We start from the raw sequence: 22,987 nt of genomic DNA on the forward strand, positions 1-22,987 counted from the left end.
TTATAGTATGTACTGCACGGACCGTCCACAGGTCTCCTGACCAAAACTCAGCCTCATAAGTAGGAGACAGGCAACCGGGCTCGTGTCGCGGTTTGACCACGACACGGGCTTGTGGGTGATCATCAGGCACAGATTGGGTGTATGGTGATGCCCATAGCAAACGATAGTTCTTATTCTGAATCCAGGAGACAGATCTGATACAGGGGTTGACTGTATACAGTGATGAAGTTTCATGTTTACATGTACATAATATATATTTTTATGCATTTTAGTCAGTGTACCAAGTTTTGGAAAATGTATTTTATATAACATTTTGTATCATGTGCACCTAAATTATATTTCACAAGTGCCTGAAATATTACATTGATGCCAGCATGCCTAAGACATACGGAAAGTGGCCATTTTTATTTAATTTTTTTTACTTTAAAACTTTTGAGCTTGAAAGTCAAATAATATAAAAAAAAAATATATATATATAGATAGATAGAGAGAGAGAGGGAGAGAAAAAAGTAAAAGCTTCCTGAAATAAAGTCATGGACTCTGCTCCTGGTCATTTGGTATCTTTATTACACTTGTGCTCCCAACTATGTACAGGAACGGATAATAAGGGTGTATGGATTGGGGGGGGATGGAGGGCGGGGATGATTCTTAATATTTCAGTCCAGGAATCCGATATCTATGGCTTCTGGCAGCTGTGGGTGAAGTATTCGTGTAGCCAGTCGTTCTATATCATCCAGGCTGAGAAGAGAGAGGCTGCGCTCGTAGTCCTGAAAAGAGGGAAGACGAGGAACGTCATTAGGTCTTTGGTGCAGATGCTGAATGTTCATCTCTATTTTCTGGGCAATTGAATACCAACTGTTGTTTTCTGTTATTAGCCACTGAGGCTTGGGGAGAGCAGACTGTAGGTCCTGCAAAAGTCTGGTCTCTAAGCTACAACCATTTACATGTATTGTAGTAATATTATTATTAGTCAAAGGCAGGTAAGTCACTGGACAAGGGCAGGAGGGAAGTAACGAGAGATGAAGTTCCAGAAGCTATAGTCATGGCCGAATGCTAACCAAGAGAAAAAAATCCATTCAGTAATTGAGAATGATAAATTACATAGTGTGAAAACCGGGACAGTCCCTAGATATATTACACTGCTATGTGCCACAAATACACGCCGAAGACATATAGATAGGGAATGTAGACCATGAGTCACAATGGTGGCAGCGATGATAATGTCTGTGAAGTGCTTCAGAACATGATGGCGACATATACTGTATTTTTCAGACTATAAGACACTTCCCCCCCCCTCCCAAATTTTGGTGGAAAATGGGGGAGCAGCTTATAGTTTGAATATAGCTTACCGGGCAGGAAGCCGCAGCAGGAGTTGGGCGATGCGGAGAGCCCATAGCTGGGAGAAGGGGGTGTTCAGCGGTGCAGGGGCTCCACCAACATTTTCTGGTAGCCCAGAGTTGCCGCGCTTCCATGATTTCACTGTGGTGGATGTCGGGAAAATGGCCCCCAGAGGCGACGCATGCACAGATTGAGATCTCGACACCAAGATCGAAATCTACCCATGCGCCGCCTCTGGAGGCCATTTTTCCAGACTCCACCGCATTGAAACCGTGTAAGTGTGGAGGCTCCAGGCTTTCACAAAATGTTGGCAAAGCCCGAGTGCAACCAAACACACCCTTCTAACAGTCTGGGATGGGACTCGCAGCAATATGCCGCAGCATTGCACCTCCGAACACCTCCTGTGACCTTGCTCCACCACCGCCGTAAGACTAACTCCCATTTGATGAATTACATTTTTTTGCTTTATGTTCCTCTTGAAAATTTGTGGTGCTTCTTATAGTCTGAAAAACAAGGATAAGTAAAATACATAGTACAAGGTAGGACATAGAAGGTACTCACCTTTTGTACATACTCCAGAATCCTCTCTGCATCAGTGGGACTAAAGTGCTTCCCCAGGATCACTGCCAGGGATTTCCAAACGGTGTTCCCACCGACCTCCAGTGAGGACCGATCTTTCACCATTAGGTTCAGTCTTGCACCAGCTCCGATGGAGTAAAAAGAAAGACTATGTTCATCTGAAAAGTAAAAAATTAGTCATCAACTAAGATAAAGTAGGATTCATTATTAACTTTTTAAAACAAAGTCACTTTTCTCTGTCCTTTTCTGATCCCTCTTTTGCCAGGTCAGTAATCTTTCACCACTTTCTGGAAGTCAATTGCCTTACTTCCCGGCTCGGGCCGACGTGACCTCATCATTGAGGTGTGATGGAATGATGATGTCGTCCCAGTCTGACTAACCAAAAGGTAAGAAGGAAGGTAAGGAGATTGGCATGGCTTCTGTCCAGAGGTGACATATTACTGACCTGGAGTCCTGCAAATCGATTGTTCCACAACTACATCTCCCTCAACGTGCTACAGCAGAGCGTGCAGGACAGGTAGACAAGGATATGGAATAAAAGAGCAGACAAGATGGTGACTACTAGAGATGAGTGCACTGATTCTGGGCTAGTCGCCAGACAGGAGCCCTGCAAACATCCTCCTAACTGCCAAAGAAAGATTTATTCTTCTGGCAACCACTCGCTTACAGTCACCGCTCACTAAAATGTGAGTATATCTGACTGACAGCTCACTCTGTAGTGTGTGTACAGAGCAGGTTGTCAATACAAGTGCCGAGAAGTTACAGCCGCGCTCACACTGTAGTCAGTAGTAACCGCCCCCTGCACCACCTTGATGACTGGAGGGAGGATATGAGTTCATTTTCTCCCTGTAGCTGCTACTCCAGCAGGCAGGCAGACGATTATATCTGCAGGTAAAAAGCATTATTGGACATGACGGGTTCCTTTTGTCTTTTTACCCATCATGGCGTAGTTGATGACCTAACAATCTTTCCGATATGCCCCCACTTGGGTTTTTTTTTTATGCAGCAAAATCCCCCCCCATATTATGTAGTCACCGCCAGGTTCCTCCAACTCTTGAGCATCTGCTGTTGCCATATACTTTCTGGGCAGGCAGCTGTGCAGACAATCATGGTGGGAGTAAACTACAGGAAAAAAGAAAGCCCATCTCAGATGTTTAACCCCTTGAGACGCTAAAGTCAATGCTGACCATAAAGTCTGAGCATTTAGAGACAGAGAGCTCCCTCGGTCACCCCATCACAAAACTGTGTCCACTTGCCTGGTGATGGCTTAGTCCTCAGCCTGTCTCTGTATAACTCGGCCCCATGACACCTACAGTCACATAGGTCACGACGTCATTGTAGGAAGCAGAATTGTACAGAAACAGTCAAAAGGGCGAGACAAGAAAACCATGGAGAGGTCAAAGGAGGCGGCTGCTCTGTCCTAGCTGCAGGATTTGGTGTAGATTTGTGGCTGCAGACATTCTCCACAATAAGGCTAAATTCACACAAACATAAAAAAGTCCAATTTTTCATCCATTCATATATAGTCATTTGGTTTATACATCAGCAGGGAGTAAAATTTACAAGAACATTAACAATTTCCTATGCTAATAACTAATATGTCTGTGAAGAACACATGCTATATAGTTCATCAGAATGGGATCAGACTTTTTTTTTTTTTTTTAAGCAACCATAAAATACACACACACACACACACACACACACACACACACACACACACACACACACGGGTCCGCACCTGACAGGGCTTTACCCCTAAACAGTAATCTCTGCTGCGATACCGGCACCTGTAACTTGTCTTCCACTTGTCTTTTCACTGCTAGAATTGTGTCACTTTCAGAGACCTGGAAAAGCCAAATAGAAGATTAATAAAGTAACTTAGTGATTGACGACGTGCGAGGAATGAAACTTAATGCCAATATTTCTGTGACTGTCTTATTTATATGAATGAAGCCTGCAAATGTGTGCATGGGCCACAGAGACCCCCTTCTATGTGCTGCAGAAATCCCTTGCACGTGCCAGAGACCCCCCCATCTACATGCCGCAGAGTCCCTGAGACGTGCAATGTTAGGTGATATTGATGATGATGCCTCTCACAACTACTTACAGTGAGGTCCATATATATTTGGACAGAGACAACATTTTTTTCTAATTTTGGTTCTAGACATTACCACAATGAATTTTAAACAAAACAATTCAGATGCAGTTGAAGTTCAGACTTTCAGCTTTCATTTGAGGGTATCCACATTAAAATTGGATGAAGGGTTTAGGAGTTTCAGCTCCTTAACATGTGCCACCCTGTTTTTAAAGGGACCAAAAGTAATTGGACAGATTAAATAATTGTAAATAAAATGTTCATTTCTAGTACTTGGTGAAAGCCCTTTGTTGGCAATGACTGCCTGAAGTCTTGAACTCATGGACATCACCAGACACTGTGTTTCCTCATTTTTGATGCTCTGCCAGGCCTTCACTGCGGTGGTTTTCAGTTGCTGTTTGTTTGTGGGTCTTTCTGTCTGAAGTTTAGTCTTTAACAAGTGAAATGCATGCTCAATTGGGTTGTGATCAGGTGACCGACTTGGTCATTCAAGAATATTCCACTTCTTTGCTTTAATAAACTCCTGGGTTGCTTTGGCTTTATGTTTTGGGTCATTGTCCATCTGTAGTATGAAACGACGACCAATCAGTTTGGCTGCATTTGGCTGGATCTGAGCACACAGTATGGCTCTGAATACCTCAGAATTCATTCGGCTGCTTCTGTCTTGTGTCACATCATCAATAAACACTAGTGACCCAGTGCCACTGGCAGCCATGCATGCCCAAGCCATCACTGCCTCCGCCGTGTTTTACAGATGATGTGGTATGCTTTGGATCATGAGCTGTACCATGCCTTCGCCATACTTTTCTCTTTCCATCATTCTGGTAGAGGTTGATCTTGGTTTCATCTGTCCAAAGAATGTTCTTCCAGAACTGTGCTGGCTTTTTTAGATGTTTTTTAGCAAAGTCCAGACTAGCCTTTTTATTCCTGATGCTTATGAGTGGTTTGCACCGTGCAGGGAACCCTCTGTATTTACTTTCATGCAGTCTTCTCTTTATGGTAGATTTGGATATTGATACGCCTACCTCCTGGAGAGTGTTGTTCACTTGGTTGGCTGTTGTGAAGGGGTTTCTCTTCACCATGGAGACTATTCTGCGATCATCCACCACTGTTGTCTCCCGTGGGCGCCCAGGTCTTTTTGCATTGATGAGTTCACCAGTGCTTTCTTTCTCAGGATGTACCAAACTGTAGATTTTGCCACTCCTAATGTTGTAGCAATTTCTCGGATGGGTTTTTTCTGTTTTTGCAGCTTAAGGATGGCTTGTCTCACCTGCATGGAGAGCTCCTTTGACCGCTGTTTTTTTCACAGCAAAACCTTCCAAATGCAAATACCACACCTCAACTCCAGGCCTTTTATCTGCTTAATTGAGAATGACATAATGAAGGGATTGCCCACACCTGTCCATGAAATAGCCTTGGAGTCAATTGTCCAATTACTTTTGGTCCCTTTAAAAACAGGGTGGCACATGTTAAGGAGCTGAAACTCCTAAACCCTTCATCCAATTTTAATGTGGATACCCTCAAATGAAAGCTGAAAGTCTGAACTTCAACTGCATCTGAATTGTTTTGTTTAAAATTCATTGTGGTAATGTCTAGAACCAAAATTAGAAAAATGTTGTCTCTATCCAAATATATATGGACCTAACTGTACCTATTTGGCATTAATATAAGAGCACAAGTAAATGACTGCGAGAGCTTAAATCCTAACCCGATCTTATAAAGCTAAAACATAAGCTGGGCGCCTGGTCTAGATCACCATTCCCAGTGGTGGGAAGCACCAAATTAATCAATATGATCTGGATGTCCCAACTGCTATACACCACGCTCCAATCTAGAGATCCAACAGATACCTTAACATTAATCACCTGTTTAGGGAAAGCAAAAGCCACAAATGAAACATTACAAAAGGGATATAAGTGCTGGTGACTTCGCAGCTCTAAACCCGTGGGCTTAATTTATGGCGGCCCAATTCCAGCGTATCCGTGGTTGGGACAACCCTGGGGTCGGGGTACATAGTGCCTTTTGCACCAGTGTCACTTTGGGTCATCAGGCTTTGCATCAGTTCATGTAAAGAACATGCCTACAGCTGGGAAAATTTTTTGTGAAGCAGACAACAAATGAGACAAAATAACTGAAAACTTCAGTGTGCATAATTGTTCACCCCCCCTAAAGTCAGTACTTTGTAGCACCTCCTTTAGCAGCAATTACAGCTGCAAGTGTCTTTGAATGAGTCTCTCAGCTTTCCACATCTTGCAGCTGGGATTTTTGCCCATTCCTCAAGGCAAAACTGTTCTAGCTCCTCCAACTAAGATATTTTCCTCTGGTGAACAGCAATCTTCAAGTTTGACCACAGATTCTCAATCGGATTAAGGTCTGGTCTTTGCCACTCCAAAACATTTACAGATTTCCCATTAAACTACTCAAGTGTTGCTTTAGCAGTGTGCTTTGGGTCATTGTCTTGTTGGAAGGTGAACCTCCATCCCAGTATCAAGTCACTGACAAACTGATTTTGCTCAAAAATCTCTCTGTATTTCGCACCATCCATCTTCCCCTCAACTCAGACCATTTTCCCTGTCCCTGCTGCCACCAACATGTTTCACTGTGAGGATGATGTTCTTGGGGTGACGATCTGTGTTGGTTTGACACCAGACATAGCAGTTATCTCGGTGGCCAAAAAGTTAAATTTGGTCTCATCTGACTACAGCACCTTCATACATTTGGGAGTTTCCCACATATCTTTTGGCAAACTCAAAACGAGCCTTACAGTTTTGTGTGTAAGTAAAGGCTTTTTTCTGACCACACTTCCTTAAAGACCACCTCTATGGAGTGTACGGCTTATTGTGATCGTATGGACAGATACTCCAGACTTTGCTTGGGAACTCTGCAGCTCCTTCAGGGTTACCTTTGGTCTATTTTGCTGCCTCTCTGATTAATACCCTCCTCCTTGCCCAGGCTGAGAGTTTTGGTGTGCGCCCTCTCTAGGTAGGTTTGTTGTGGTACCATGTTCTTTCCATTTGATGATAATGGACTTGAGGGTATGTACCCACGTATGCAGAAAATTCGTAACTGAAAACGCGCTTTTTTTTCCGGAGCATCCCCAGTCTCATAGAAAATAGATAGAAATGTGGATTTTTCCGCGAAATTAATGAGCATGCTGTGTTTTTTACCTCAATGCGTTTTTTTAGTGGAAAAAAAAAAAAAACATCACTATGCACAAACAGTGCAGAATTCATTAAAATGAATGGGATGCTTCTTGTAAGCATTTTTGCCAGTAAACACGCTTAAAGAATGCGAAAAAACCGCATAAGTGTGCACACACCCTGATGGTGCTCCGGGGGATCATCAGAGATTGGGATTATTTTTTTTTTTTTTTTATAGCCTAACCCTGACTTGTTCTTCTCAACAATTTTCTCGCTGTCTTGTTTGGAGATCTCCTTGGTCTTCATGGTGTTTGGTTAGTGCTGCCTCTTGTTAATGGTGTTGCAGCCTCTGTGGCCTTTTAGAAAAGGTAAAGTGTATATACTGACAGACATGCAGCGTCGGACTGGAACACCTTGGGCCCACCAGAGAAAATCATTCTTGGGGCCCACTATGTAGCTGCATAGAGTTAAATACCAGACCACCAATTGTGCGGTAAAACACGCTAATATCCGGGTATAATATCAAATTTATTATCGCCAAGTACATATTACATATATACAAGGAATTCTTTGTGGCAAAGAGGCAACATAATATATAACAACAGATACAACAAGTAACATCTAACAAGACAGATACAGTATATAGTCTACACATGACGATTTAATTGTTGAACAGAGAGTGGATAGAAGCTGTTCATATGGCGGTTGGTACTGCATTTGGGGACTCTGAAGCGACGTCCTGAAGGGAGTAGTTGGAATGAGGAGTGTCCCGGGTGAGAGGGATCGGATGAAATTTTCAATGCGTGGGATCGAATACTCTTATCATAAAGATCCTGGATTTTAGGCAGGGGGGAGCCTATAATTCTCTCTGCTGTTCTGAAAGTCCTTTGTAAGCGGAGTTTGTCATGCGCAGTGGCTCCCCCATACCAGACTATCAGAGAGGAACAAGTCACAGATCTGATGACAGCATTAAAGAATAAGATCAGCAGATTCTTAGACAAACCATATCTTTTCAGCTGACGCAGGAAGAACATCCTCTGTTGTGCTTTTCTTATAACAGCATCCACGTTTTTCCCCCATTTAAGATCATGAGAGATGATAACACCAAGGAATTTGGTCTCTGTGACCCTAAGAACCACTTCGTCATGGATGTAGATTGGAAGTATCTCATGTTGATCTTTCCTAAAATCCACAACCATCTCAGCAGTTTTTTTAGTGTTGAGTACAAGATTATTGGCTTTACACCAGTCACATATTCTTTCCACCTCACTCCGATACAAGTCTTCAGCATTTCCCCTGATGAGACCAATCAGTGTCATATCATCGGCAAATTTCAAGATTTTTACTGAGTCTGCTGAAGAGATGCAATCATTCGTATAGAGAGAAAACAGTAACGGGGACAAAACACACCCCTGAGGTGCCCCGATGTTTGTGACCAAGGTGTCCGAAGTGAATGGTCCAACTTTTACACTCTGTATCCTGGCTGTCAGGAAGTTATAAATCCACAAGCATAAGTTGAGAGGGACTCCAAGAGCTACCATTTTCTTATGAAGTAAATTCGGATCAATGGTATTGAACGCTGAGCTAAAGTCCATGAAAAGAATCCGGACATATGAGTGCAGTTCATCTGTATGATCCAAAATGTACTTCAGTGCCAGATTGACAGTGTCGTTTGCCGAACGATTCTCCTTATAGGCAAACTGAAGCGGGTCCCATAGCTTCTGCGTGAATTTTATCAGGTGGGACATCATAATTCTTTCGAAGACTTTCATAGCTACAGATGTGAGTGCTACTGGTCTATAGTCGTTCAACTCAGAGGATCCCACTTTCTTGGGGACAGGGATAATTGTGGAATTTTTCCAACACTGAGGTACAACGCACTCTTTCAGTGACACATTGTATATATTTGTCAGTATAGGGGCAAGCTGGGTAGCACATACTTTCAGACACATTGGAGATACACCATCAGGGCCAGGTGCCTTTTTGACCTTAAGTCCCTTCAGGATGCGTATCACCTCTGCCTCGGAGATCACTACTTGGGTGTTGCACAATGAATGATCTTTATATGAACAGACTGAGGAGCTTAGAGATGAATAGCCACTGTGTGTAGAGCTTGCCTCAAATCTGCAGTAGAATTCATTTAACTCTGCTGCCAGACTTCTGCTGGGGTTCACTATAGTGGGGTGGCTTTTATAATTGGTGACCTCTCTTAATCCTCTCCGTGCAGATCTAGTATCTTTTGATGAGAACCTTTCCTCCAGAATCTTTGCATACTCGTGTTTGGCTAACTTGATCTCTTTAGATAGCGAGTTCCTAAGTTTCTTGAATTCAGTAATATCGCCTGCTTTATAAGCCTCCTCTTTTCTCTTACGGATCAACCTGACTTTATTTGTAAACCACGGCTTGTTGTTTCCCCGAAAGTGGACAGATTTGGATGGAATAAACGTGTCTTCACAAAAACGGATATATGAGGACACTGCATCAACCCATTCATCCAGACCCGAGCATGTTTCCTGGAATACCTCCCAGTCCGTGCATTCAAAGCATGCTTGCAGTTGCAATTTTGCCTCCTCAGACCATGTCTTCTTTGTATAAACTGTAGGTTTGGATGTTTTCAACCTTTGCCTGTAGGCTGGAATTAAATGAATTAGACAATGATCTGAAAAGCCCACTGCTGCTCTCCTCACTGCCCTGTAGGCCCCTTTTATGACTGTATAGCAGTGATCAAGCGTATTGTTCTCTCTCGTGAAGCAGTTTATATGTTGAGTAAATTTGGGGAGATCCAGGTTGAGTTTTCCTTTGTTAAAGTCCCCCATTACGATCACAAATGCTTCAGGAGAGCCTTTCTCCCATTCTGATATTTTGCAAGCTAATTCACCAATAGCAGCTTTAACAGATGCTTGAGGGGGAATATATACTGCAACCAGAACCATAGATGAAAACTCTCTTGGAGCGTAAAATGGTCTACAATTGAGTGCAAGGTACTCTAGATCTGGAGAGCAACCTTTTCCCAGTATGTTAACATCACAGCACCAGCTAGTGTTGATGTAGAGACATACCCCACCCCCCCTTTGTTTACCTGAAGCTACACAATCACGGTCAGCTCTGTAGATAACAAAACCAGGTAGATCCAGACTACAATCAGGGATGGTGTCATTCAACCAGGTCTCAGTAAAACAAAGAGCAGCTGAATTGGCCATATCAGATCTCATGTTACAAAGTAAGTTCAGTTCCTCCATTTTGTTAGATAAGGAACGGACATTAGCCAAGTGGAGTGAAGGAAGAGCTGTTCTGAACCCTCTCCTCCGAAGGCGTGCCAGGACTCCTCCTCAACTACCTCTCTTGCAGTACACCTCCACAGGTTTCACAGAAGTAATGGATTTTATGTACTCAATTGTTGAATTAGCAATCATGCTCCAAGAAGGGGAGTCCATGAGAAATTGCGGATGATTCCAGAATAATAAATCGTCCCTTGAAATCATAAGAGTAGGTTTACAGAGTGCAGTGGCCATGACTACACTCAGCTTGTAGCTATAAAGACTGAAAAGTCACAGCTTAGCAGAGTTAAATGTACAACTTTCCATAAAGGGTGCTCCCACCACTGCTGGGGGGGAGGGCATGGGTGCAACAAGACAGGGACATCAGGGGACACGCCAACAGTCAGTCCAAACCTGCCCAGCTCACCCTTTCAGCTCCACCTGGATCACAAGATCTCCAGAACATCTCCAGCACCGCACACTCCACCAACTTTCCTATCCCGGGATCATCTGCATGCTGGAAATGGGTACAAGGCAGGTAGCCAGCAGCTTCACTCTCTCCCAGCAGAAACCAGGCACGGAGCTCCATGAGGACAGAAAGACACCGGTCCCAGCTGGTCGCAGTCTCCACACTACTCCCAGCTCTGCCGAATCCTGTAGCCCTACAGCTCCATGTGGACCACAAGATCTCCAGAACAACTCCAGCACCGCACACTCCACCAGGTTTCCTATCCTGGGATCATCTGCATGCTGGAAATGGGTACAAGGCAGGCAGCCAGCAGCTTCACTCTCTCCCAGCTGAATCCAGGCACGGAGCTCCACGAGGACAGAAAGACACCGGTCCCAGCTGATCGCAGTCTCCACACTACTCCCAGCTCTGCCGAATCCTGTAGCTACGCAATGGTGAGTGAACCAAAGGGAGAATTAACAATTAAACGGGGTAAAAAAAAAACTAATATAAGGTTGTACATGTCTTAATTATGTAGCAGGAGTTGGGGTAGCCCCCTCATAGAATATAATGTAGACCCCTCATAGAATATAATGCAGCCATCTCATAGAATATAATACTGCCCCCCTCATAGGGTATAATACTGCCCCCCTCATAGGGAATAATGCACCCCCTCATAGGGAATAATGCACCCCCTCATAGGGTATAATACTGCCCCCCTCATAGGGAATAATGCTGCCCCCTCATAGGGAATAATGCACCCCCTCATAGGGTATAATGAAATATAGATATATAGATATAGAGTTAGATAGATATAGATAGAAAGATAGATGTAGAAATAGATAGATATAGAGATAGATAGTAGATAATGGATAGAAAGTAGATAATGGATAGATATAGAGAGAAAGATTCATAGAGATAGATAGAGATAGATATAAAGATAGATATAGAAAAATATAGATAGATCGATAGGTAGATAGATATAGAGATAGATAGAAAATAGATAATAGATAGATAGATATAGAGATACATAGCAATAGATAGAGATAGACAATAGATAGAGATAGACAATAGATAGAGATAGACAATAGATAGAGATAGACAATAGATAGAGATAGACAATAGATAGAGATAGACAGATATAATAATAATAATAATAATAATAATAATAATAATAATAATAATATAGACATATATAGATATAGAGATAAATATATATAGATAGATGGCTATAAATAAAAATAGATATAGAGATAGATAGATATAGAGATAATAGATAGAGATAGATAGATATAGAGATAGATATAGAAAGATATAGAGATAATAGCTAGATATAGAGATATGTATAGAGATAGACAGATATAGAGTTAGAAAGATAGATAGATAGATAGATAGAGAGATAGAGATAGATAGAGATAGATAGATGGATAGATAGATATAGATAATAGAGATAATAGATAGATGTAATAGATAGATATAGAGATAGATGGATAGATCAATAGATAGATAAAGATAGAGATAGATAGATAGAGAGATATAGTGTTAGATAGAAAGATATAGAGATAACAGATAGAGATAGATATAGAGATAGATAGATATAGAGATAGATATAGAGATAGATATAGAGATAGATAGATATAGAGATAGATAGATATAGAGATAGATAGATATAGAGATAGATAGATATAGAGATAGATAGATATAGAGATAGATATAGAGATAGATATAGAGATAGATATAGAGATAGATAGATAGATATAGAGATAGATAGATAGATATAGAGATATAGAGGTAATATATAGATAGCTATAGAGAGAAACAGATATAGATATAGAGATAATAGATAGATATAGAGATAGATAGATATAGATATAAAGATAGATAGAGATAGAGAGAGCGGTAGATAGAGAGAGATAGATACAGAGATCGATAAATAGATAGAGAGATAGATATAGATAATAGATAGATAGATAGATAAAGATAGATAATAAATATAGAGATAACAGATAGATATAAAGATAGAGTAAGATAGAAAGATATAGAGATAGGTAGATATAGATAATAGAGATAGCTAGATAGATAGACATAATAGATAGATATAGAGATAGAAAGATAGATATAGAGAGAGCGATAGATAGACAGAGATAGATATAGATAGAGATAAATAGATAGAGAAAGATAGATAGATATAGAGATAGATAGATAGATATACAGAGAGATAGATATAGAGATAGAGATAAATAGATAGATATAGAGAGAGAGATAGAGAGATATATATATATATATATATAGAGAGAGAGATAGATATAGAGAGAGATAGATACAGAGAAAAGATATAGAGATAAATAGATAGAGAAATATAGATAGATATATAGAGATAGAAAGATAGAGATAGAGATAGAGCGATAGATATACAGAGAGATAGATATAGAGATAGATATAGAGATAGATAGAGATATATAGATAGATAGCTATAGAGAGATAGAGATAGATATAGAGAGAAATAGATATAGCGATAGATATAGAGATAGATAGATATATAGATATAGATATAAAGATAGATATAGAGATAGATATAGAGATAGAGCGATAGATAGCGAGAGATATAGAGATAGATAGATACAGAGAAAAGAAATAGAGATAGATAACGGATAGATAGATAGATATAGATATTAGATAGAGATATATATATAGATAAAGATAGATAGATATAGATGGTAGCTAGATAGATAATAAATATAGAGATAATAGATATAGAGACAGATAGAGTAAGATAGATAGATATAGAGATAGATAGACATAATAGATAGATATAGATATATATATATATATAGAAAGATATAGAGATAGATGTAGAGATAGAAAGATAGATATAAAGATAGAGCGATAGATATATAGAAATAGATAGATATAGATAATAGATAGAGATAGATAGATAGATAGATATAAGAGAGATAGAGAGAGATATATAGAGAGAGATAGATAGAGACAGATAGAGAGAGCGAGAGAGATATAAAAAAAAAAAAAAACAAAACACAATACTCACCTCTCCTCCTCGCTCCCACGCTGATCCCGGCTTCAGTGTCAGGAGCTGCCCCCTCTGCCAGACACACAGCGGGTGCGCGATGTAGTGACGTCATCGCCCACTGGCTGTGAGCCAGGAGCAGAGAGGACTGAGGGCAGCGCCTTACAGCTGTAGTCTGCAGAGCGGCTTACTGGGCTGGGGGCGGGGCCTCTGGGGGTGGAGACCTGAAATGATATTCACTGCTTTGCGGTGAATATTCATTTCTCTTTAGCAGCGGGGACAGGGGCTCCTGCCTCCTGACACCCGCTGCTGCTCCGCTGGCAGGGGCCCCCATAGCAGCTGCATGGTGTGCGACACACCACTGGCTGGGGGCCCCTGGAGCAGCGGGGGCCCTAGGCAACTGCTGGCCCTGTATGCCAGCAGGTGCCAGGGCCCACCAGATGCCAGGGCCCACCGGAGAATCCTCCGGTTCTCCGGTGAGCCAGTCCGATGCTGCTGACATGTGACACTTAGATTGCACACAGGTGGACGATCTGTCACTAAGTATGGGACTTATGAAAGGAATTGTTTACACCAGAAATTTGTAGGGGCTTCATGTCAAAAGGGGTGAATACATATTCCCTTGCCAATTCGTAGTTATTTGATCCCATATGTTTAATTTCTGCCTATATTTTTCTCACTTCACCATCTTAGACTATTTAGTGCTGATGCATCACACACAAATCGGATTGTAAAAATATTTATACACAGATTGTAATGTAACAAAATAGGTAAAAAGCCAGGGGGTGAATACTTTCACAAGCCACTGAAGGCTATATGAGGCCTTTTAGGGCTTATAGACAGCATTCTATAATGTAGCATATCTGCCCCCAAAGCGACCTAGAAGAACCGAAAAATAACTTTTATTATACGCACCTGCGGGGCGGTCTGGTCTGAGGGGTGTCGTTCTTCTTGGTCTGGCGCCTCCCATCTTCATGCGATGCTGTCCTCCTGCTTGCTTTGTATCGCGCTCCTGCGCAGGCGTACTTCTCTGTATGCCTGTGCAGGAGCGCGTTGCCGAAGAGTCAGCAGGGACACATCATCTATACGAAGCAAGAAGATGGAAGGTGCTGGACCAAGAAATGCGATATCCCTCAGAACGGACCGCCCCGCAGGTGAGTATAATAGAAGTTATTTTTCAGTTCTTCCAGGTGGGGTTGGAGGCTTATATACAGCATTATAGAATACTGTATATCAGCCCTGAAAGGTGATGGCCGCAACTTATATTGGCCAAACCTGGTGACAAAAGCTGGAGCCTAAAGTGGTCTTCACAGATGATCTCGCATTTTAACGTGTGACATGGGTAAAGAATTTTCTCAATTGCAAAACACCTCCAGCTTGGACATGGATATCAGGCAGAGCGGCTTGAGCTAGAGAGGGGGGGGGAACCTAAAAATATGAGGACATAAAGATGAGGATTTGACACATCTTGTGTTATATTTGGGGGGAGGGACAGAAAAATCCCCAAATCCTATCCCTGTTTTTTTTTTTTTTTTTTTTAAATTAAAAACATCACAAAGAAAAATTCAATAAATACATCATTTTTTTTTTTTTTAAATCAGGTATTATTTGCTCTGCTTCAATCATAATTTGTGCTTTTTTATTTAAGTCACTTTTTGATGTATATCTGTTATTCGCGTCTGTTTTTTTGTACCCAAGTTCTTCAAAATTGCGCGTCGGTTTATGAATTTTGCAAAACGGTACAAAAAAAAAACTGCACAAAACGTCTGGAGTATGGTACATAAAAATAACTCCAGGTTAGAGGAACTGGAGTAAGTTTGCAGCAAATTTGCGACTTAGGAAAAAAAAAAAAAAAAGGGGTGATGAATCACAATGTCAAATGTAAAAAAAAAACAAAAAAAAAAAAAAACAAGTGAACACAAGAAACAGACTTGAAAAAAAAAAAGGGGAAATATAAAGTGGAGTTCGGCGCAAATAAAACCCGCAAATCAGGAGCAAATGCAATAATGAATCGAGGCCATAAATTTCTGACATGAGACCATCGAGGTGAGCGATTGGCTGCAGGAGAGTCAGCAATGACGGGTGGGACCAGCAGCTCTGGAGTAACGGGGAATGTAACAGTTACCGTATATTATCATTGTATTGCATCTCACGCTTTGTGCTCATTTTTGCACTTTGAGACATCAGGAACTGAGCCTGGACCAGAGAGTGCAGATGCCGGCTGTGTTTTACAGTCAGCACCCGCCTCTATTATCCGTGATCGACGCCGACTCCATCTGCTGATGTTTAACCCCATAAATGTCAGTCTCTATCCGTGTGATGTTGGTGGGGCGTCCGTCCGGGAACCCAATGCCCTCTGTACAGTTGCAAAGGCAGTCGGGGGACCCCCTCACCACCATCTTGGTGCCCCCCGGAGCTTTGATTGCTTTTTATTGCATTTCTTTACCAAAATAAACCCGCAATTCTGTAGCTTTTTGACATTTCCGTTAAGGGTTTAAAAGGGCGAACTGCACACAGCTATCATGTATGACTGCGCCACATCAATCATTTTTGCAATTGGACATGGCTGAAAAGCTTGCACCGTTTGGCTTTTACAGTCTCTTTACTTCCTGACACACTCAGCTTTTCATGTCACCTGTGGATAGAAATCAGTTGATAAGAGCGTTACATGGTCTCCTGTTGGGCACAATGAGTGCGCTCACAGACAGATCCTCAGTTTACTCCTCATTCCGCAACCGGCAAGACAGGGAAAGCACATAAACTCTAAAAAGCAAACGGTGCAACATTTCTAATGAAATACAATTGCTAAAAGTGTTTTTTGCCAAAATAATAGGAAAAGCCTCCAGAAGTGGAGGACCCCTTTAAGGTGTGGCAATGAGTTCGGCTTACCCTCTCGCCTGTATATAGGGCCACTGGTACCTATTAGCCAGACCAGCTTATTACTGAGCCCTTTACTGGAAAAAGCCATATGCCGTACGTTACTATAGGAGCAGGACAACAAGCCGTAAAGCAGTGCGCACCCAAAGGCGGCTGCATTCCCCCGTGTATACCGTCCTGTCCTGCTCCCCGCGCCGCCGGTACCTGCAAACTGGTCTCCTTTCCTTTTAACGCTTTCACCGTAAGCTGCATCTCCGGGTCCAGCCGGGAACACCATAGAGTCTCTGGCTATGCAGGTAGAGCGTCGGGAAGTTCAGGGGTGAAGTCTTCCAAGCAGCTTGTGACGTCACCAACGCTCCGGCATCTACATGGGCGGAGCCTTCTTCCACACACGTCACTCCCTCCTCCGCTCCAGCGGGTGGCGCTGTGTATTAGTTGCACTGCAGCGCTCCAGTAAAGATTTCGCTTATTGAGGGTTTTTTTTTTTCTTCCCTTTTTTTAATTACTTTTGATTAGAGTTCCCCTCATTCCTGACACTAAATGTTCGCTCTTGCACTATTATTATGGCTACTCATATTATTTGGTGCATTAATATATAAAACTGTCTTGTCTATTAGCAAAAAGTTTAGATATGATAAAATAATAACGTGGAAGAAATGTTCTGTTTATGTCATGGTAGAAAATGCCAACATTGTTACAGGTTGCACTCTATGGATGCCAATTCTCCCTTCTAAACAGGGTTTGTAACCATGGAGACACATACTTCTGCATGGGAGCTGTATATACACAACAGTCGGAGGCTGGCATGGAGAGGGTGCGGGGGCTGGAGCAGGCCACAGGAGGGCGTAACCTGTCCCAATCACTGCTATTTATACCCTCGTAAATGCTTGTCAGAGGCATTTAGGCAGCACAGATTAAGGGCATCTGGTTCCCCATCCATGGCTCTACCCCCAAGACCCAACAACAGGTTGATGATGGGTGGCCAAGGTTCCCATCGCCGACATCTAGGAGGCTGATTTTTACGTACGTTTGTCGTACAAGGTTCTACATTTTTTTAACCATGTAATTTCTATTACATAATGCATACGGACAAAATCCAAAAAATATGGCGAGATTGCTTTTTTTCCCCATCATTTCACTGCTCGTGAAATATTTTTTTTTTTTTCAGAATGTAGGGTCAGTCAGATGGTCAAAACTGGGCAGATTTTACTCTTATTTTACTTCCTATGAGTTTTCAGTTTTGTTTTTTTTGCAAATTTTTTCTGGTGTTCACTTGAAGGCGTGGCTCACAGGATCCTCTGGGGCGTGTCTTTACTCTATTAGCACCACCCCCTTTATAAAGACTATAAAAATTAGCACTGAATAATAATATTGTATCTCTGGAACCGTGTGGCGGATTAAACATTTTTTTTTAAAAAATGGAAATTTCAGGGGAGCAGTGGTAATAAAATAAGAGCAAAAACTGGCCACTTTTCACCTCAGGACAGGTCGTCTTTACAGAGCCCACCTCTGTAAATTGAACCTCACCTGGCCTTTCTTATCACAGACAACATTCACATAGCTTTCCCCAATGAAGTCTATTGAAGTTATGGAAACCATCAAACCTGTGACTCCTTTAGACTTTGTAAGAGAGAACTTCTCTACCTCTTCCTGGCTGCGTAGGATTGTGAAATGGGGGTCTTTATTTTCCTGAGCGACGAGTAGGTATACACTACCCATTTAAATAATTAGAATATTCTGCCCACCGTCCTATTACATTTTGGAGCTTTTCCATTGTCAGGATGCTGATGCCATCTTTAAACTGGGTGGTTGGAAAAAATGACACCGGTTTTTTATGGTAACATAGGTTGCCACTGCCATTCAGGCATGTACCCCCAAAATATCTGCAGCAAAACCTGACCTCCCAAAGTCTATTAGGTGTCGCAATGGCACTTCTAGTGGTGTCCGGCTTTTGGAAAAGCAGGCTTTAGGCCCAGTTCCTGTCCAAGGGGGCCTGTGGTAAACATGTCCTGAAGTGTTGAGCTGCAGGTGGTGGCTAGATGGGGGCTCCCAAGATGGTTCAGGGGAATTCATTGTGGTTTGGTGAATTCTCAGCTTTTCCGGGAGTGCTGGAATGGAACTATGGCAAAGACAGATGAATGGAGCGTGGGTAGCGAATGCGCCCTGGTGCCCAGGATGGTGGACACCATCCAGATAATCCAGCCCTAGTTTGGACACTATGAACCATTTCTTCACATAAGTCATTGGAACGGTTTTGGAGGACTAGACTTTCTACAAGCAATTTATGTAATGGAGATGGGAGAAATGCTCATCCCCATGAGATCACACTCACAGCTCTGATTTTTCTGTTCCCAAATCACTAGCGGTTATTTCATTGGAGGCGCTTACCCTGCCTGTGTTACCTGTCATTGCATTCAGCATTGCTCTGCAGTTTCTTTATACCTTTCCATGCTGCTGCCTGGGAAAATTGACATTTACTTAGTCAGATTTGCTGATCACGTGTCTTTTGCTGACGAAGGAACACAAAGAAAAAAAATCAATCTCCTGTGGGAAGATGTAATATTAACTCTCCAGTGTTAAGACCTAGCGCTGGATTCTCAATCTGCACCCCTATTTTATGGCATTTGCCCATAGAAACCATTACCATTGTACTCCTCAATATTCACACCGCGACCAGCGTTAAGGCGAGTTCATGACTTCACAACGGATGGCACAATATACCATGGGTTTACAGAGGGAGGACAGCAGCACAACTATTAAGGCGCCAGGTTTTGCCATCCAGGACTTAAGAGCCCTCTTTTTTAGGTTCTCCTTGCCTATTAAGCAATACCCCACACTCTTATCTGGTAGCATAGAGGAATAGCTAATGGGATGTTATCACGGTTGGGACCCTTTACAATTGCTTTCTCTGTTTAGTCAATGTGACCCCAATTAGCTTCTGCCTTAAAAGTGGTCACAAAGATGACTTTGGGTCAAGCAGATGAGATGGAGATATATAGGATATAGGATGGGTCTGCTGTACAGAAGGGGCAGCTGTACAGAGTCTTGACAAACAGAAAATGAAAAAGGGTCAAACACCCCCGAAAACCTTGTATAGTGTATACCAAGAACTCAGCGCCAGTGAGAGATACAAGGGGTGGGTGTCAGGTTGACAGACTTGTGACTGGGAAACATCTGACAATTGCTAGATTGCTAGCAAGGTGCTCAACAGATTGTAGTGTGTTGGACTCAACTGTAAAGAACAGAAAAATCATGGGGTTAGATACATTAAATTTTATTTAAGGATTGAAAAAAAACTAATATTTCAATGGTAGGTGTACATTGAAGTTTCTGGGCTTAAATTTAGAACAGAGCCCCATAACAAAGGAGCAGACGAAGAGGTCACCTCAAAGACCCATTAGCCAAATAAGAAGGCACTAGTTATAAATAAGACTTGGAAGTTACACCTCAGCCTCTCAGCTATTTCAATATTTTAAGTGATTGTACCCAGTTTATAAGCTATCCCATATAAATTGGTGGAAGAGGGTCCCAACTGCTGGGACCACCATTGATCCCAAGTTTGAGCATGCGTACATCCACCCTATTCATTCTGTAACTTCTGTCCGTCCTGTAGAGAATGAAAAGGAATGGAGGTTCACATGCCCGACCTCTGCTACATTCAGACCAGGCTCTGCAAACCTTCTTTGTCTGGTATCGCTGGGAGTCCCAGCTGTCGAACCCCAGCATTCAATATCGGAGTCCTCAGTGATCAAAATCATAAGGTGACAGAGAAAGTACATTTTTGGATTGTTGCTGGTTTCATTATTATATTATTAATATTTTTTAAAAGGAGAAACTCCACCCAAACACTGAAATTGTACCTTCTCTGTGGTCCTATGATATTGATCACAGGGGACCGGCCGCTCGGATCTTTATTGATCCTAAGAACAAGGTCCTCCAGTTCTCCACCTGAATGGTGTAAAGGTTGAGCATACGCACCTCCATAGAGAATAAATGGAATTTAGGTGCGTATGCGCAATCATTCCAGTCTCTGGAGGTAATGGTCAGACCCTGTTAGCGTGGCTGGTCTGGAGCCGCAATCTCCAGGAGTGGACCCTCTGGGCCGTGGCACCGAGGGGCCCCGGGCGAGCTGCCAGGTGGAACCGACCTCTATACAGGGACCGTTAGGAGCAGGCCCAGGGGTTCGAGTACCACGGTAGCCGGTACCGAGAGGGGCGGCTCAGGATGGACTGGAGTAGGACTGTGGGACTGAAGTGTAGATGACAGAACAGAGCTGGAACACAGGAGACAGGAGTGGAGTAAGGCTGTAGACTGGAATGTGGAGGGACTGAAGTGTAGATGACAGGACAGAGCTGGAACACAGGAGACAGGAGTAGAGTAAGACGGTAGACTGGAACGTGGAGGGATGGCTGGAGCAGGGACACAGGAGACAAGATTAGAGGAGGGAGGAAGGACTGGAGCAGGATGGACCTGGAACACCGGAGGCAGGACTGGAGTAGGACGGAAGGACTGGAGCAGGATGGAACAGGAACACCGGAGGCAGGACTGGAGTAGGACGGAAGGACTGGAGCGGGATGGAACAGGAACACCGGAAGCAGGACTGGAGTAGGACGGCAGGACTGGAGCAGGATGGAACAGGAAACCGGAGGCAGGACTGGAGTAGGATGGCAGGACTGGAGCAGGATGGAACAGGAACATCGGAGGCAGGACTGGAGTAGGACGGTAGGACTGGAGCAGGATGGAACAGGAACACAGGAGGCAGGACTGGAGTAGGGCAGGGGACACGGATAGCCGGACTGCGAAGCTGCTGCAGGGAGCACACGAGAACTGGACTGTGAGACTTCAGAGAGCATACGAAGAAGCGAGGCCCAGTGTGCTAGGAAACACAATGATCAGGCGCCTCCCTCAGGGGGAAGCGGCCTGATATGCCCCTGTCTGGTCTGCCATTAGTCAGGGGGTGTTTCCGGGTCAGGGCATAGCCGGAGCACAAGAAGCAGAAGGGAGGCGCGGCCGCGGCCTATGGCGCATGCACATTGCATGCAAAGACGCCGTCGGCCGCGCGCCTGTCAGAGGTGACCGCCGTGGCTGTCGGGCAGTGAGGGGCTGCGGCATGGGAGCGATGGCCAGGTGAGTATGCAGAGATGGCGTGACGCCATCGGCCGCGCGCCTTTCAGAGGTGACCGCCGTGGCAGTCGGGCGGCGAGGGGCTGTGGCGTGGGAGCGATGGCTGGGTGAGTATGCAGAGACGGCGTGACAGACCCCAAAAGATTAATTTTTTTAGGACCCCGGAGAGCGTACATTTCTAGTTTCTCCCCCTTTAAATAATAACAAGTATGTTTTTCCCTTATTCCTCCCATTATTTTCTGGCAGCGCGCTCAGTCTGGGGTACATGTATACATGACAAAAAATGAATCATGAGCCTAATGGAATATTTATGCAGGTGATGGATACAAACAAATCCCAATTTCCATGTGGTGCATTGTCTGCCTCTTCTGACGCATTTTGCCGATGCTGATTTTTTATTTTAATTGTTACTACATATGGAATCATGTGGTCGTTTACCAGGAGATCGCCATGACAACTGAATGTTCTTTTCATCCACAATTCTAAACTGTTGACATAGTAATGTCAAACGCCTGTTATTTCATATCACATCCATCCTGAGTGCTCGTGGTGCCGGAGCGGCAATGTAAGGTCGGCTGTTAGTCATCTTATATGTTATCAAGTCTTCCATATCACAGGAGCAACGTCATCCATTGCGGCAAGACTTTAGCTTTGGAGACTATTTCACCCAACATCCTTAGCTGACAGGGGGTGAAAGTAGAATGAGATTCAATTGCCCCCTCATGCCCTTCCAGCTCTGGTTGACACCACAACATCTTAACATCTGAGATAGGAGAGCCAGACGCACGCTTATATGTCAATAGTGACAGGCAAACCTTCTCAAGTTCAAATTTGCCGAAATCATGGAAATTTGACTTAAATTTTCTGAAAATCAAGGTACTCCAAGCTTCCAATGCAAAGTAAAAGGTTCCCTTACATGATATGCAGTCCCTTTTCAGCACTTGAGCAACCTTAATAATGTCAAAGTGACATTTACATATCACTTTTACTTTCAGCAATATTGGTGGCTTGCTTATGCGCAATTGAAAAAAAAACACTAATGGGTGACTGAATTGCAGCCAGAAAAGATATGCATAACACTATGAGGTTCTGTGACGCTAGTCA

At 43.0% G+C, this 22,987-nt stretch overlaps 1 protein-coding gene across 1 annotated transcript; it reads right to left on the reverse strand.

Annotated features, from left to right (window-relative positions):
• Nucleotides 1-544: 544 nt before the first annotated feature.
• On the reverse strand, nt 545-17,142 carry UBL4A (ubiquitin like 4A). Its single transcript, XM_073590940.1, has 4 exons — nt 16,964-17,142; nt 3,656-3,761; nt 1,900-2,075; nt 545-767 (listed from the first exon to the last, which is right to left on the reverse strand). The coding sequence occupies exons 1-4, from the start codon at nt 17,009-17,011 to the stop codon at nt 657-659; spliced, it is 441 nt and encodes a 146-aa protein (XP_073447041.1). The 5' UTR covers nt 17,012-17,142; the 3' UTR covers nt 545-656.
• Nucleotides 17,143-22,987: the final 5,845 nt, after the last annotated feature.

This window comes from Dendrobates tinctorius, unplaced genomic scaffold, assembly GCF_039654945.1.
Source record: "Dendrobates tinctorius isolate UK_male_01 unplaced genomic scaffold, ASM3965494v1 ptg000120l, whole genome shotgun sequence".
Lineage (NCBI taxonomy): Eukaryota > Metazoa > Chordata > Amphibia > Anura > Dendrobatidae > Dendrobates > Dendrobates tinctorius.